Source organism: Thunnus maccoyii, chromosome 20 (genome assembly GCF_910596095.1).
Source record: "Thunnus maccoyii chromosome 20, fThuMac1.1, whole genome shotgun sequence".
Classification (NCBI taxonomy): Eukaryota; Metazoa; Chordata; class Actinopteri; order Scombriformes; family Scombridae; genus Thunnus; species Thunnus maccoyii.
The window spans coordinates 171,354-187,234 of record NC_056552.1 but is presented as its reverse complement, the minus strand read 5'-3'; the positions used below and the strand labels follow the sequence as shown (position 1 = coordinate 187,234).

The 15,881-nt window shown below is 38.0% G+C and overlaps 1 protein-coding gene and 1 long non-coding RNA gene across 3 annotated transcripts in view; both read right to left on the bottom strand.

The window, feature by feature from the left end:
• The window catches only part of ptenb (phosphatase and tensin homolog B), a 40,962-nt gene extending 32,669 nt beyond the window's left edge, over positions 1 to 8,293 (bottom strand). Inside the window, exon 1 of one of the 2 annotated variants that reach the window (XM_042396789.1) lies at positions 7,710 to 8,293. In XM_042396789.1, coding sequence (XP_042252723.1) covers positions 7,710 to 7,788 — 79 coding nt within the window. In that variant the 5' untranslated portion in view covers positions 7,789 to 8,293. The remainder of the gene's footprint in view (positions 1 to 7,709) is intronic. The other variant, XM_042396790.1, reaches the window with a different exon arrangement.
• A 7,056-nt stretch (positions 8,294 to 15,349) lies between these two features.
• LOC121887401 overlaps positions 15,350 to 15,881 on the bottom strand; it is a 1,482-nt gene continuing 950 nt past the window's right edge. The window contains exons 3-4 of the long non-coding RNA XR_006092962.1: positions 15,524 to 15,577; positions 15,350 to 15,444 (exon numbers count right to left, since the gene is read on the bottom strand). This is a non-coding gene — a long non-coding RNA (uncharacterized LOC121887401). The remainder of the gene's footprint in view (positions 15,445 to 15,523; positions 15,578 to 15,881) is intronic.

Here is a 15,881-nt window from a genome sequence, read left to right as displayed (position 1 = left end):
CTTCTATTTAGTACCACAGTTGTAGTTTTACTTCTATCTGGGACCCACAGTTGTAGTTTTACTTCTATTTAGTACCACAGTTGTAGTTTTACTTCTATCTGGGACCACAGTTGTAGTTTTACTTCTATTTAGGACCACAGTTGTAGTTTTACTTCTATTTAGTACCACAGTTGTAGTTTTACTTCTATTTAGTACCACAGTTGTGGTTTTACTTCTATTTAGTACCACAGTTGTAGTTTTACTTCTATCTGGGACCACAGTTGTAAGTTTTTTTACTTCTATTTAGTACCACAGTTGTAGTTTTACTTCTATTTAGTACCACAGTTGTGGTTTTACTTCTATTTAGTACCACAGTTGTAGTTTTACTTCTATTTAGTACCACAGTTGTAGTTTTACTTCTATTTAGTACCACAGTTGTAGTTTTACTTCTATTTAGTACCACAGTTGTAGTTTTACTTCTATCTGGGACCACAGTTGTAGTTTTACTTCTATTTAGTACCACAGTTGTAGTTTTACTTCTATCTGGGACCACAGTTGTAGTTTTACTTCTATTAGTACCACAGTTGTAGTTTTACTTCTATTTAGTACCACAGTTGTAGTTTTACTTCTATCTGGGACCACAGTTGTAGTTTTACTTCTATTTAGTACCACAGTTGTAGTTTTACTTCTATCTGGGACCACAGTTGTAGTTTTACTTCTATTTAGTACCACAGTTGTAGTTTTACTTCTATTTAGTACCACAGTTGTAGTTTTACTTCTATCTGGGACCACAGTTGTAGTTTTACTTCTATCTGGGACCACAGATGTAGTTTTACTTCTATTTAGTACCACAGTTGTAGTTTTACTTCTATTTAGGACCACAGTTGTAGTTTTACTTCTATTTAGTACCACAGTTGTAGTTTTACTTCTATTTGGGACCACAGTTGTAGTTTTACTTCTATTTAGTACCACAGTTGTAGTTTTACTTCTATCTGGGACCACAGTTGTAGTTTTACTTCTATTTAGTACCACAGTTGTAGTTTTACTTCTATCTGGGACCACAGTTGTAGTTTTACTTCTATTTAGTACCACAGTTGTAGTTTTACTTCTATCTGGGACCACAGTTGTAGTTTTACTTCTATCTGGGACCACAGATGTAGTTTTACTTCTATTTAGTACCACAGTTGTAGTTTTACTTCTATCTGGGACCACAGATGTAGTTTTACTTCTATTTAGTACCACAGTTGTAGTTTTACTTCTATTTAGGACCACAGTTGTAGTTTTACTTCTATTTAGTACCACAGTTGTAGTTTTACTTCTATTTGGGACCACAGTTGTAGTTTTACTTCTATTTAGTACCACAGTTGTAGTTTTACTTCTATCTGGGACCACAGTTGTAGTTTTACTTCTATTTAGTACCACAGTTGTAGTTTTACTTCTATCTGGGACCACAGTTGTAGTTTTACTTCTATTTAGTACCACAGTTGTAGTTTTACTTCTATCTGGGACCACAGTTGTAGTTTTACTTCTATTTAGTACCACAGTTGCAGTTTTACTTCTATTTAGGACCACAGTTGTAGTTTTACTTCTTTTTAGTACCACAGTTGTAGTTTTACTTCTATCTGGGACCACAGTTGTAGTTTTACTTCTATTTAGGACCACAGTTGTAGTTTTACTTCTATTTAGTACCACAGTTGCAGTTTTACTTCTATTTAGGACCACAGTTGTAGTTTTACTTCTATTTAGGACCACAGTTGTAGTTTTACTTCTATTTAGTACCACAGTTGTAGTTTTACTTCTATTTAGGACCACAGTTGTAGTTTTACTTCTATCTGGGACCACAGTTGTAGTTTTACTTCTATTTAGGACCACAGTTGTAGTTTTACTTCTATTTAGTACCACAGTTGTAGTTTTACTTCTATTTAGTACCACAGTTGCAGTTTTACTTCTATTTAGTACCACAGTTGTAGTTTTACTTCTATCTGGGACCACAGTTGCAGTTTTACTTCTATTTAGGACCACAGTTGCAGTTTTACTTCTATTTAGTACCACAGTTGTAGTTTTACTTCTATCTGGGACCACAGTTGTAGTTTTACTTCTATTTAGTACCACAGTTGTAGTTTTACTTCTATTTAGTACCACAGTTGTAGTTTTACTTCTATCTGGGACCACAGTTGTAGTTTTACTTCTATTTAGTACCACAGTTGTAGTTTTACTTCTATTTAGTACCACAGTTGTAGTTTTACTTCTATCTGGGACCACAGTTGTAGTTTTACTTCTATTTAGTACCACAGTTGTAGTTTTACTTCTATTTAGTACCACAGTTGTAGTTTTACTTCTATTTAGTACCACAGTTGTAGTTTTACTTCTATCTGGGACCACAGTTGTAGTTTTACTTCTATTTAGTACCACAGTTGTAGTTTTACTTCTATTTAGTACCACAGTTGTAGTTTTACTTCTATTTAGGACCACAGTTGTAGTTTTACTTCTATTTAGTACCACAGTTGTAGTTTTACTTCTATCTGGGACCACAGTTGTAGTTTTACTTCTATTTAGTACCACAGTTGTAGTTTTACTTCTATTTAGTACCACAGTTGTAGTTTTACTTCTATTTAGTACCACAGTTGTAGTTTTACTTCTATTTAGGACCACAGTTGTAGTTTTACTTCTATCTGGGACCACAGTTGTAGTTTTACTTCTATTTAGTACCACAGTTGTAGTTTTACTTCTATCAGGGACCACAGATGTAGTTTTACTTCTATTTAGTACCACAGTTGTAGTTTTACTTCTATTTAGTACCACAGTTGCAGTTTTACTTCTATTTAGTACCACAGTTGTAGTTTTACTTCTATCTGGGACCACAGTTGTAGTTTTACTTCTATCTGGGACCACAGTTGTAGTTTTACTTCTATTTAGTACCACAGTTGTAGTTTTACTTCTATCAGGGACCACAGATGTAGTTTTACTTCTATTTAGTACCACAGTTGTAGTTTTACTTCTATTTAGTACCACAGTTGTAGTTTTACTTCTATTTAGTACCACAGTTGCAGTTTTACTTCTATTTAGTACCACAGTTGTAGTTTTACTTCTATCTGGGACCACAGTTGTAGTTTTACTTCTATCTGGGACCACAGTTGTAGTTTTACTTCTATCTGGGACCACAGTTGTAGTTTTACTTCTATTTAGTACCACAGTTGTAGTTTTACTTCTATTTAGTACCACAGATGTAGTTTTACTTCTATTTAGTACCACAGTTGTAGTTTTACTTCTATTTAGTACCACAGTTGTAGTTTTACTTCTATTTAGTACCACAGTTGTAGTTTTACTTCTATTTAGTACCACAGTTGTAGTTTTACTTCTATCTGGGACCACAGTTGTAGTTTTACTTCTATTTAGTACCACAGTTGTAGTTTTACTTCTATTTAGTACCACAGTTGTAGTTTTACTTCTATCTTGGACCACAGTTGTAGTTTTACTTCTATTTAGTACCACAGATGTAGTTTTACTTCTATTTAGTACCACAGTTGTAGTTTTACTTCTATTTAGTACCACAGTTGTAGTTTTACTTCTATCTGGGACCACAGATGTAGTTTTACTTCTATTTAGTACCACAGATGTAGTTTTACTTCTATTTAGTACCACAGTTGTAGTTTTACTTCTATTTAGTACCATAGTTGTAGTTTTACTTCTATTTAGTACCACAGTTGTAGTTTTACTTCTATCTGGGACCACAGATGTAGTTTTACTTCTATTTAGTACCATAGTTGTAGTTTTACTTCTATCTGGGACCACAGATGTAGTTTTACTTCTATTTAGTACCATAGTTGTAGTTTTACTTCTATCTGGGACCACAGTTGTAGTTTTACTTCTATTTAGTACCATAGTTGTAGTTTTACTTCTATCTGGGACCACAGATGTAGTTTTACTTCTATTTAGTACCATAGTTGTAGTTTTACTTCTATTTAGTACCACAGTTGTAGTTTTACTTCTATTTAGTACCACAGTTGTAGTTTTACTTCTATCTGGGACCACAGTTGTAGTTTTACTTCTATTTAGGACCACAGTTGTAGTTTTACTTCTATTTAGTACCACAGTTGTAGTTTTACTTCTATTTAGTACCACAGTTGTAGTTTTACTTCTATCTGGGACCACAGTTGTAGTTTTACTTCTATCTGGGACCACAGTTGTAGTTTTACTTCTATTTAGGACCACAGTTGTAGTTTTACTTCTATTTAGGACCACAGTTGTAGTTTTACTTCTATTTAGTACCACAGTTGTAGTTTTACTTCTATTTAGGACCACAGTTGTAGTTTTACTTCTATTTAGTACCACAGTTGTAGTTTTACTTCTATTTAGGACCACAGTTGTAGTTTTACTTCTATTTAGTACCACAGATGTAGTTTTACTTCTATTTAGTACCACAGTTGTAGTTTTACTTCTATTTAGTACCACAGATGTAGTTTTACTTCTATCTGGGACCACAGTTGTAGTTTTACTTCTATTTAGTACCACAGATGTAGTTTTACTTCTATCTGGGACCACAGTTGTAGTTTTACTTCTATTTAGTACCACAGATGTAGTTTTACTTCTATTTAGTACCACAGTTGTAGTTTTACTTCTATTTAGTACCACAGTTGTAGTTTTACTTCTATTTAGTACCACAGTTGTAGTTTTACTTCTATCTGGGACCACAGTTGTAGTTTTACTTCTATTTAGTACCACAGTTGTAGTTTTACTTCTATTTAGTACCACAGTTGTAGTTTTACTTCTATTTAGTACCACAGTTGTAGTTTTACTTCTATTTAGGACCACAGTTGTAGTTTTACTTCTATTTAGTACCACAGTTGTAGTTTTACTTCTATTTAGTACCACAGTTGTAGTTTTACTTCTATTTAGTACCATAGTTGTAGTTTTACTTCTATTTAGTACCACAGTTGTAGTTTTACTTCTACTTAGTACCACAGTTGTAGTTTTACTTCTATCTGGGACCACAGTTGTAGTTTTACTTCTATTTAGTACCACAGTTGTAGTTTTACTTCTATTTAGTACCACAGTTGTAGTTTTACTTCTATCTGGGACCACAGTTGTAGTTTTACTTCTATCTGGGACCACAGTTGTAGTTTTACTTCTATTTAGTACCACAGTTGTAGTTTTACTTCTATTTAGTACCACAGTTGTAGTTTTACTTCTATTTAGTACCACAGTTGTAGTTTTACTTCTATTTAGTACCACAGTTGTAGTTTTACTTCTATCTGGGACCACAGTTGTAGTTTTACTTCTATTTAGTACCACAGTTGTAGTTTTACTTCTATCTGGGACCACAGTTGTAGTTTTACTTCTATCTGGGACCACAGTTGTAGTTTTACTTCTATTTAGTACCACAGTTGTAGTTTTACTTCTATCTGGGACCACAGTTGTAGTTTTACTTCTATTTAGTACCACAGTTGTAGTTTTACTTCTATTTAGTACCACAGTTGTAGTTTTACTTCTATTTAGTACCACAGTTGTAGTTTTACTTCTATTTAGTACCACAGTTGTAGTTTTACTTCTATCTGGGACCACAGTTGTAGTTTTACTTCTATTTAGTACCACAGTTGTAGTTTTACTTCTATCTGGGACCACAGTTGTAGTTTTACTTCTATCTGGGACCACAGTTGTAGTTTTACTTCTATTTAGTACCACAGTTGTAGTTTTACTTCTATCTGGGACCACAGTTGTAGTTTTACTTCTATTTAGTACCACAGTTGTAGTTTTACTTCTATTTAGTACCACAGTTGTAGTTTTACTTCTATCTGGGACCACAGTTGTAGTTTTACTTCTATTTAATACCACAGTTGTAGTTTTACTTCTATCTGGGACCACAGTTGTAGTTTTACTTCTATTTAGTACCACAGTTGTAGTTTTACTTCTATCTGGGACCACAGTTGTAGTTTTACTTCTATTTAGTACCACAGTTGTAGTTTTACTTCTATCTGGGACCACAGTTGTAGTTTTACTTCTATTTAGTACCACAGTTGTAGTTTTACTTCTATTTAGTACCACAGTTGTAGTTTTACTTCTATTTAATACCACAGTTGTAGTTTTACTTCTATCTGGGACCACAGTTGTAGTTTTACTTCTATTTAGTACCACAGTTGTAGTTTTACTTCTATTTAGTACCACAGTTGTAGTTTTACTTCTATTTAGGACCACAGTTGTAGTTTTACTTCTATTTAGGACCACAGTTGTAGTTTTACTTCTATCTGGGACCACAGTTGTAGTTTTACTTCTATTTAGTACCACAGTTGTAGTTTTACTTCTATTTAGGACCACAGTTGTAGTTTTACTTCTATCTGGGACCACAGTTGTAGTTTTACTTCTATTTAGTACCACAGTTGTAGTTTTACTTCTATTTAGGACCACAGTTGTAGTTTTACTTCTATTTAGTACCACAGTTGTAGTTTTACTTCTATTTAGGACCACAGTTGTAGTTTTACTTCTATTTAGTACCACAGTTGTAGTTTTACTTCTATTTAGGACCACAGTTGTAGTTTTACTTCTATTTAGTACCACAGTTGTAGTTTTACTTCTATTTAGGACCACAGTTGTAGTTTTACTTCTATTTAGTACCACAGATGTAGTTTTACTTCTATTTAGTACCACAGTTGTAGTTTTACTTCTATTTAGTACCACAGATGTAGTTTTACTTCTATCTGGGACCACAGTTGTAGTTTTACTTCTATTTAGTACCACAGATGTAGTTTTACTTCTATCTGGGACCACAGTTGTAGTTTTACTTCTATCTGGGACCACAGTTGTAGTTTTACTTCTATTTGGGACCACAGTTGTAGTTTTACTTCTATTTAATACCACAGTTGTAGTTTTACTTCTATTTGGGACCACAGTTGTAGTTTTACTTCTATCTGGGACCACAGTTGTAGTTTTACTTCTATTTAGTACCACAGTTGTAGTTTTACTTCTATTTGGGACCACAGTTGTAGTTTTACTTCTATTTGGGACCACAGTTGTAGTTTTACTTCTATTTAGTACCACAGTTGTAGTTTTACTTCTATCTGGGACCACGGTTGTAGTTTTCTGTCAGCTTAGCTTGTTAGCGCCTGCTACCGTCAATGCTACCGAGATAAATATATAAAACAGCTCGCAAGCTAATTAATTCTTGATACACTGAGTAATGTGAAAGTTAATCGAGGATCTTTTCTAAGAAATGGAACATAAGCAGCTGATGCATCATCACAGACAGCCTGGAATTAAAGCTGCTAACGTTAGCTAGCCTGCTGCTAATGTTAAGTAGCCTGCTGCTAGCCCGATGCGGACTCCGCTGAGGAAACAGTCTTTTTATGACAAGCTATTACATCTGAGACAGACCTGCACCGGCAGCTCCTGACAGTTATGAACCGCTGATAATCAGACACACACTGTCCATACACAACATCAGAGCATTTGGAGGATTTTCTCACACTTGTCGCTCATTTTATCTTCGCTGTTTGAGCCTGTCAATGCTCCTAAAATCTGATTTTAATCGCGCTGCTTTGGTTGTTTAACTGTCACATTCACACCGACATGAAGAGTCTATCTGTCAGTTTTATGTGCGCAGCCCGCTTTCAGAAAAGGACAGCAATATTAAATCAACATTTCCGAATGGAGTTCTGCACACAACAAGCTAGCGCACCATGCTAGCATGCTAACTGCTAACCCAAAGCAGTTAAATTACAGCCAGTTTAAAAGGATACAGGTCAGGTCCAGGTCGAAGCCGTCCTCCTGGTATCTCCTTTTGTTTCTGCTCACTATTTCTTTAATTAGGGCCGCCATTGTGAGTCTAAAAGGATGAGAAGTTACCGAGAGACAGCCGGTGTTGCTCCGTCCCCACTGCCTGGCTGCCGGGGAGAGAAGCTAACGTTAGCTGGGAGCTAACCAGCTCCAGAAGGCCGTTTTTTTAAAGTTTAAATGCGGAATAAAACCTCCTGATGGATAATAAACACAAGTCTGGTCCGTTATCCGTCCTCTTCCCCGCCTCCCTGCGGGCTGCAGAGGGGCCCGTGGCAGGCCGGCCTGCTAGTTGACAGGTAGCCCGGCCGTCGATGCTGTTTTCTGGGTCAGAACCAGGGGGCGTCCCGCTGCGGGCCCGGGCGTCCAGGTCCCCCGCCCGGAGACCCAACCAGGTGAAGATCCAGCCCTCCAGACGGCGGATTGATCCGGTCGGACTCTTCCCGGCCTCGGTGTGCAGCAGAGACGCCGTGATTGAACGCAGATCAGCGGAGAGAAAATCTCTCCGAGGCGGCGGACAACCGGAGAACCGGAGACACCGATGGAGGCAAGCTGGAGTCAACGGCGGCGGACACTTCCGGTGGCAACTTTCAGAGTAAAGGTCTGACTGAGGTTTTACTTCCGTTTTATTACATAAAGAATAACGAACAATTGATGATGACATATACTAATTAATTAATGATTATACTGCAGGTTTAATTAATGATTATATCATTATCATAATCAACAGTGTCACTGAGACTTTTTCATTTCCACACACTGCAGCCCTCACTGCCCTGAACAGCGCCAACTGTGAGGCGCGCCTCCTCCACCGGGGGGCGCGCTTCCTCCCCTGGGGCGCGCGCCTCTATGGAAAGCCAAAGGTACTGTACTGAATTGTTATCAATCACCCAATCAGTAAAGAAGGACAGACCACACTAATCAAGCATTGATCTCCTTTGCTGTTTGTCTTGGTGGCCTAGAGAAAATTCCAAGTATTCACCAGGGTGTTATTTTATTAATTTTTTTATTTTTTTATTATGATTTATTTATATATATGTTTGTGTGTTCAAATATGTGAAGTAGAGTGTAGTTATATCAGCCTTTAATAGGTAAAAGCTGTTCATTCATTGTTAACTGGGCTGTTACTGTTAGATTCCTGAGGAAGGCAGCAGAGGACCATTAATATTATGATTAATGTGTGTATGTATGTGTGTATATAGAGATATACGTCTGGTGGTTTATTTTTACCAAAAAACCACCAGATCCTGAGAGCCCACATGCCACAAGAGTGAAGAAAAGTGGATCAGGATCAACCAGTAAAGAAACACAGCTGAATGTGGTTTAATTTATGAGGCACTAAGTGTGTAAATTATTCCTCAGAATGTGAATAGAAACACTGGAATAAATAAATATTATCCAAAGTGCTGTGAGAAGGTAAAGTGCAGTGTAGAAAGGACAGGAAGCAGCAGATCGCAGGATGATCAGGTGGAGGAGGAGGTCGGGGGGAACTGGCAGTGACCACATCATCAATTATAGTCTGTCTATCAAAAAGCTTTAATGATTATATTGATAGACTTCAAGAATAGCAGGCCATGGCAGCACAAGAGTCCAAAAACTATGAACATTTTATTTTCATTTATTTGAACATCACAGCTCTGCTTGAAAACCAAAACTTAAAAATGTTAAATACTTAACATGTTTATTTCCACTGTAGTGCCAACAGGAGGGGAAGAGAAAGAAAAAGCAGACTGGACAAGTAAAGCACATACAACAATACAACATACACATACATTACATACAACAAGTAATCAAGTACCTCTATAAGTGGAACAATACAGTACTTCTGCTACGACAAGAAGACAATTCATCCTCCAACCCTACAAGGTCGGTATAAAGACAAAACAGTTTGTTTTCTAGCAGCTCACACTTGACTTATAAACCAGGGAGATGTTGCACACAAGCAGAACTCAGAAATCCAGGATAACTGAAACAGCCGAGTCTAATCTGTCGCATGTTTGACAAACCAGGATGAGGAGGTGCGACTCTGTCAAACCAGGTGTATAATCCGGGTTCGGAAGACAGAAGACGTGTGCTGCGAATGAACGTGGACTTCATTGATCATTTCGACCTGTTCTGGAACCGCAGCCAACTGTACAGACCTGATGGACTCCATCCAAACCTACACGGGACCACATTGCTCTCTGCAAACATTGACTATGCATTGGTTCAGCCTGGTCGCCAGAATAAAACGTTGGCATTGTACGTTTCTGCAAACCACAGAAACGCTGAATATCTACGTTTCAACACGTGAAATACGTATCATATCAACATTTCTAAAGTGACGTAGTTCACATGTGATCTATATGAGCTGATCTTTCCTGTATAGCAGGAGGACGGGCAGGTGGACGGTTAGTAAGTTTCACCTCGAAACCAAAACCAATGTCCACTTCCTGTTTCAACCGACAAGAGCGGGTGTTTTTAGCGAGACGTCAGGACATTTGCTGCCGTTTTTCTGGTGAGAAAACCGTCTTTTTTTAGTGAGACATTGTCCGTTTTTATTTTATTTTTTTATTTTTATTTTAACCCAAACCAGACCTTAACCACAGCGTTGTCACGCCATAAAACATCATTACTCAACAGGTAGAAATGTTAATATGCTACGTTTGTAGAAATGTTGATATGATACGTAATTCACATGTTGAAACGTATATATTCAACGTTTCTGTGGTTTGCAGAAACGTTCAATGCCAACGTTTTCTTCTGGCGACTGGGTTGATTGGTTAACCTGCAGAATGCCTGTCAGACGGTCTGAGAGATCCACTCCACCATGACACAATCCACACACACAATCAAACCTTAAATCTACTGGCAGGGTCCCTGTTAGGAGTGAAATTTTAACATAATCTCGCCAAATTTATCCCCTACACTCATGGAGCATGGACTGTCAAACTCCCATTCAGCTGCACTACCTGTAAACCACATCCCAGTCCACCTAACACTCCTCGCCGCTCCCTCCCTCCCTCCAGATTTGGTCTGCTGAATGTGAGATCGCTGTCTAACAAATCATTTATCTGTCAAGACTTTATTATGTCCCAAAACTTAAACTGTTTTTCTCATTGAAGCCAGTCCTTCAGGCTACTCTCATGTGACACAGGTCACATGCATGAGGTGGTGGGGTTGCTGTAATTCACAAAAATGCCCTCAAGTGCTCCATTATCTCCATCAGCCCCTTTTCATCTTTTGAACCTCTGGCTTTTGTGATAGACGGCACCTCATCGGTCTTCTACGTCCTACTGTACAGACCTCCTAAGCCCAATATTGACTCTATCAGTGAATTCTCTGATCTCCCACAATGCCCGGAAATACGACAATTCAATACAATTCTCATTCTCAGAGATTTCAACATTCACCTTTGCCGTCCCTCTGAAGCCATGACACGTGATTTTATAAATTTACTTGAATCCTTTGGTCTCCAGCAATCTGTGAACAGTCCAACGCATGTTTAAGGACACATGCTAGACTTAGTTCTCTCCTCAGGTCTGTCCATCTCCAACCAGGTGATAGAAGATTTTCACCAATCTGATCACAGAGCAGTCATAATTGATCTCAATTTGCCACATGCTTCTCCTGTCTGTCCTGCACTTCTTCGCTCCCACATGCTAAATTCTTCCACTGCCACTAAGATTGTAGAAGCCTATAGAGATGCTCCCATCACCACCAGTATTGAGGCTGCACCATCCCATGTGAGCACAGAAGAACTTGTCTCATTCTTTAACAGCAGTGTTTCAGCCACCCTTGACTCTGTCGCACCAGTCAAAACTAAAATACGAAAGCCTTTGGCCTCACCATGGTTTAATAACAGTAATAGTAGAGACAACAACAATGACAACATCATATTACAATGAAAAAGATAATAAACGTAAAGAGCAACTAAGCAATGTGGATTGATTAGGGGCAGTGGCAGAGGCAGCCAACAGTGAAACAGGTCAAATAATTAGATATCTATATTAATTTATATTATTTAATTTATATCAATTTGAGTTTATATTAATTAGTGTAAATTAATATGGCTATGGGGTGTGGAGCCAAACACACAGAGCCCAAGGAGGGGAGGACACCATCACCTTCTCCCATGACAGCCAGCCCCCCCAGCAACACAGCCACAGCCTGTTTTCATTTTCATTGTGACACCAGAAGAGCCTGTTGACACGTCAATGCAATAGACTGTTTCACTGTACAGCAGGTAAAGTCTTGGAAAATAAAATGTCAACGTCTAAACATTAAAATCTACTGTATTTTAACCTCGACGCCTTTTCAAATGTAAATCAGCAAACACATTATTACTGATCAGACTGTGAGCTACAGTCACGTCTCTGTGTCTTTGATCTATACATGTTTTAAATCTTTAACTATATTTTTCATCTTCAGTTGCTGCTTCCTGTGTTTGTCCATCAGATTAAAGCTGAACAAATACCATATTGGTCCCAGTATAAGATGGGTTTTTTCCCTGGAAATACATCTGAACAAAGTGAGGTCGTCTGATATTCAGGTCTAGACTTTTAAATGTCAATATACATTCACAACAACAGATGGCGTTAGAAATCTGTAAAACGAGCGCTCCCCTCCTGCCACCATCTCTCACAACCTGCCAACACTGACGGGGCCTGAAAGACGAAGAGACAGTGATCGTCTCAAACAAAGTGGCTCAAAAGTAGGCAAACAACTGAGTAACAGTAACGTAATGAGTGTTGTCATCAACTCAACTGCTTCACTGTCCCTTTTCTGCTCCACTGAGCTCCGTGAGTGTGTGGAGCAGCAGCTCCGCCCGCAGTGACACAGAGGAGAGAAACTCAGTACGACCATAACTGACAGCAAAACACCGTAGAGCCTCATACTGCGCTGAAATCAAACAAGCGCACATAAATTAGGTAAATAACATGAATGAACACAGACTCTAATGCGTTTATTATTATTATTGTCATTTATGGTCACACTGAGCCTCTCCTCTGTTTCACTGCAAGTTGAAAGTTTTTTCTAAAGGGGGGGGGGTGTCATCTTATATATACATTATATACACTTATGTATATTTGGACCAATACGGTATATTTAAAATGTGATGTAGCTGCAGCTTGATACACAGTCAGATTCCACTTTATCATCATTAAGGAAATGTAAGTCTGATAAATGATGAATTAATGGACGACACTGAATAAAACTTTACTGACACTTTTCCCGCTCTGACTCAGACTCTTTTATTAAAGGTAAATGTGCATCATCCACATACACATGCATTAATATCTCTACATCCACGGGGTTCAAATGCAGACTCTGCCTTTTATTTACCTGTTGCCATGGCGACTCATAGTATCAGAGCTCCATTGATGATTTCATTCACCACACATGAGCTTAACTCAGAGTGAACATAATCAGAGTTGATTGAACAAACTGTGATCAGTTGTTCTGGGAGAGAAAACTCTGAGTTTCATCTCAGGTTCATCAGCTCAGAGTTCAGGTTCGACTCAGAGTTTGTTAAACCTGCTTTCTGGAAGAGACCCCTGATGGATTGGTATCCACAAAAATAATCCTGAAATACTTTAAAAGATGAAAATATAAAGCATGTATTCTGTGTTTGTATCTGTGTGTGGGGCTGTGGCTCAGCAGGTAGAGCCGGTTGTCCACAGGGTTGCAGGTTTAATTCCCAGCTCCTCCTGTCCAGAACACAAGCTGCTGCCGTCAGTGTGTCTGTGAATGAGACAAATAAAAGCTCTATATACAGTAAATACAGCCCATTTACCAATTCAAGCTCACATCGTGCACTTTTATCTTTGTGCCAGCAGAGGATGCCAAAGCATTATCCATCATGACTAAAACCCTTTACAGACATGCTATCACATGTCACATTGCAGCTTCTTCCATCTGTTCAAGTGAGGCTTTTTGTCTTTAATCCTCTGCAGTCCAGGTTCAGTTTGGTTTATTGTTGCTGATTTTCTCTGCATTCATTTCTGTCTTTGTTTAGCACCTTTTAAACTGGCCTTGCCCCACATGCATGCTATCAAACAGCTATATTGATTGATTTGTTTATATATTTCATATACATATGGGCTTACAAGACACATAATAGATAAAAGGCAGGACGGTCACATGACAAATCATAACAGTGCCACCGCTCTGCATACACAGAGTACTCAAGTACCAGGCAGGGGCCCCCAAAATTAAGGTTGACAGAAATGTCATGATAATTATCACATTATTACATTTTAACACAAATTGAAAAAAATATATAAATTAGTTATGGACAGGCCCACCGTTGTTTTTTTCATTGTATGTACCCTATCACTCAATTCAGGCAAATTAGATGTTTTTATCTAATATATAAAAAGTAGTGAAGACTTGTATTAAGTGTATTTTTTTGGCTAAATGAAAGTTTTCACTATATTGACATGTATGATTCCAGTGAGAAACATGCTGTCTGCACTTAGAGAAGGTGTAACTTTGTCATAATTAGCATATGACGTTGGGTCACAGTGACCTTTGACCACCAAAATCTAATCAGTTCATCCTTGAGTCCAAGTGGACGTTTGTACTAAATTTGAAGAAATTCCCTCAAGATGTTCCTGAGATATCACATCCAACGAGAGAACGGGACAGACGGACAGCCCAAAAACACAAACCCTCTGGCCTCCGTGGAGGCTCAATAAAAACCAAAATGGTGAACAAAAAAGGTTTGTGGTGTTAGAGAGCGCTGCACAACTGAAACGGTGGCGTGTACGTCTATTCCTAACCTAACAATTCTATATAAAGACTGCAATATTTCATGAAGAATATCCTGTTTATGTTTTGAAGAGGTGTGTTTGAGACCAGCAGAGCTGCACTGGAGTCTGGCTGGTTGTCTCCATCTTTGTTTTGGTGAAATTGGTGGAAACAATCTTATGTGTGGTCTGTCCAGTCTCATTGGTTTCAGCTCATCTTTAGGTGTGTCCTCAGCTTGGTGATTATTTTCAATAATAATCACAATCATTATTATTTTCTCGATGAATCACTTAAAAAAAACAAAAATTAAAAATTAAAAATGTCTGTCACAATTTTCTACAGCCCAAGATGATGTTAAAGGTCTTGTTTTGTCCAACAAAACTCCAATGTTAAGACGAGCATAAGCATCAAACTCTCTCATTTAAGAGGCTGGAACCATTTCTTTGCAGTTTAAAACTTCAATGGTTAATTGATTATCAAAATAGTCGCCAATTAATTTCCTATTGATGGACTAATTGTTGCAGCTCAAATAAAAATACAGGTTTGTTTTTATTTTTATCCCAAAAACATAAACGAAGTGAAATAACTTTTTTCAGCCCTGAGTAGTGTCTGCAGGTTTGTCTCTCAGGCCCAAGAAGGTTGGCCTGAATATTTCCCTCTGAAATGTAGTGGAGTGGAAGTTTAAAGTAGCATCACATGGAAATACTCAAGTAAAGTACAAGTACCTCAAAACTGTACTGAAGTACAGTACTTGAGCAAATGTACTTAATTACTTTCCACCACTGCAAACAGATTAGTAAATCTCCACCAAAGCTGAATATTACAAATCTTCTGACAATGTTACTGACAGTTATTCATCAGTGTGTTCACCTTCTCCACAGTTCTTCTCTCCAGCGGCTCTACAGAGACGTTCCCGCCTCTCCCTCGCCTCCCAACCGGAGCGCCGACAGTCAGACCCATCGACGATCTCTGCAGAGAAGCAGCAGAACATCAGGTACGAAGCGGATCCTCACCTGTGAATGTTAGCTGTGGTTCAACAGGTGCGTACCCTCCTCTCTCTGGCTCGAGATCTCAGCGGTTTAATCACAGATGTGTCCACGTCCTGAAATAACGTCCACATGTCACGTCAGGAACAAATAAACTTCCAACATCAGATATTTATTGATTTATTTCAAATTGAAAGCAAAAACACTTATGTTCTTGTTATACTTTAATATCTTTCTTCATGTTTTATAATGTAAAGCTCTATGAACTGTTTGTGTTGGAAGGTGGTAAACAAATTATCTCAAGTTGTCAATAGCAACGGAGTGAAATCATTGGCTGTCTGGAAGAAAAGAAATCAATATAAAAACTGACTGATGATGTGAATATTGATCAGCAGGATGTGAAGGGTAAATGACTAACTG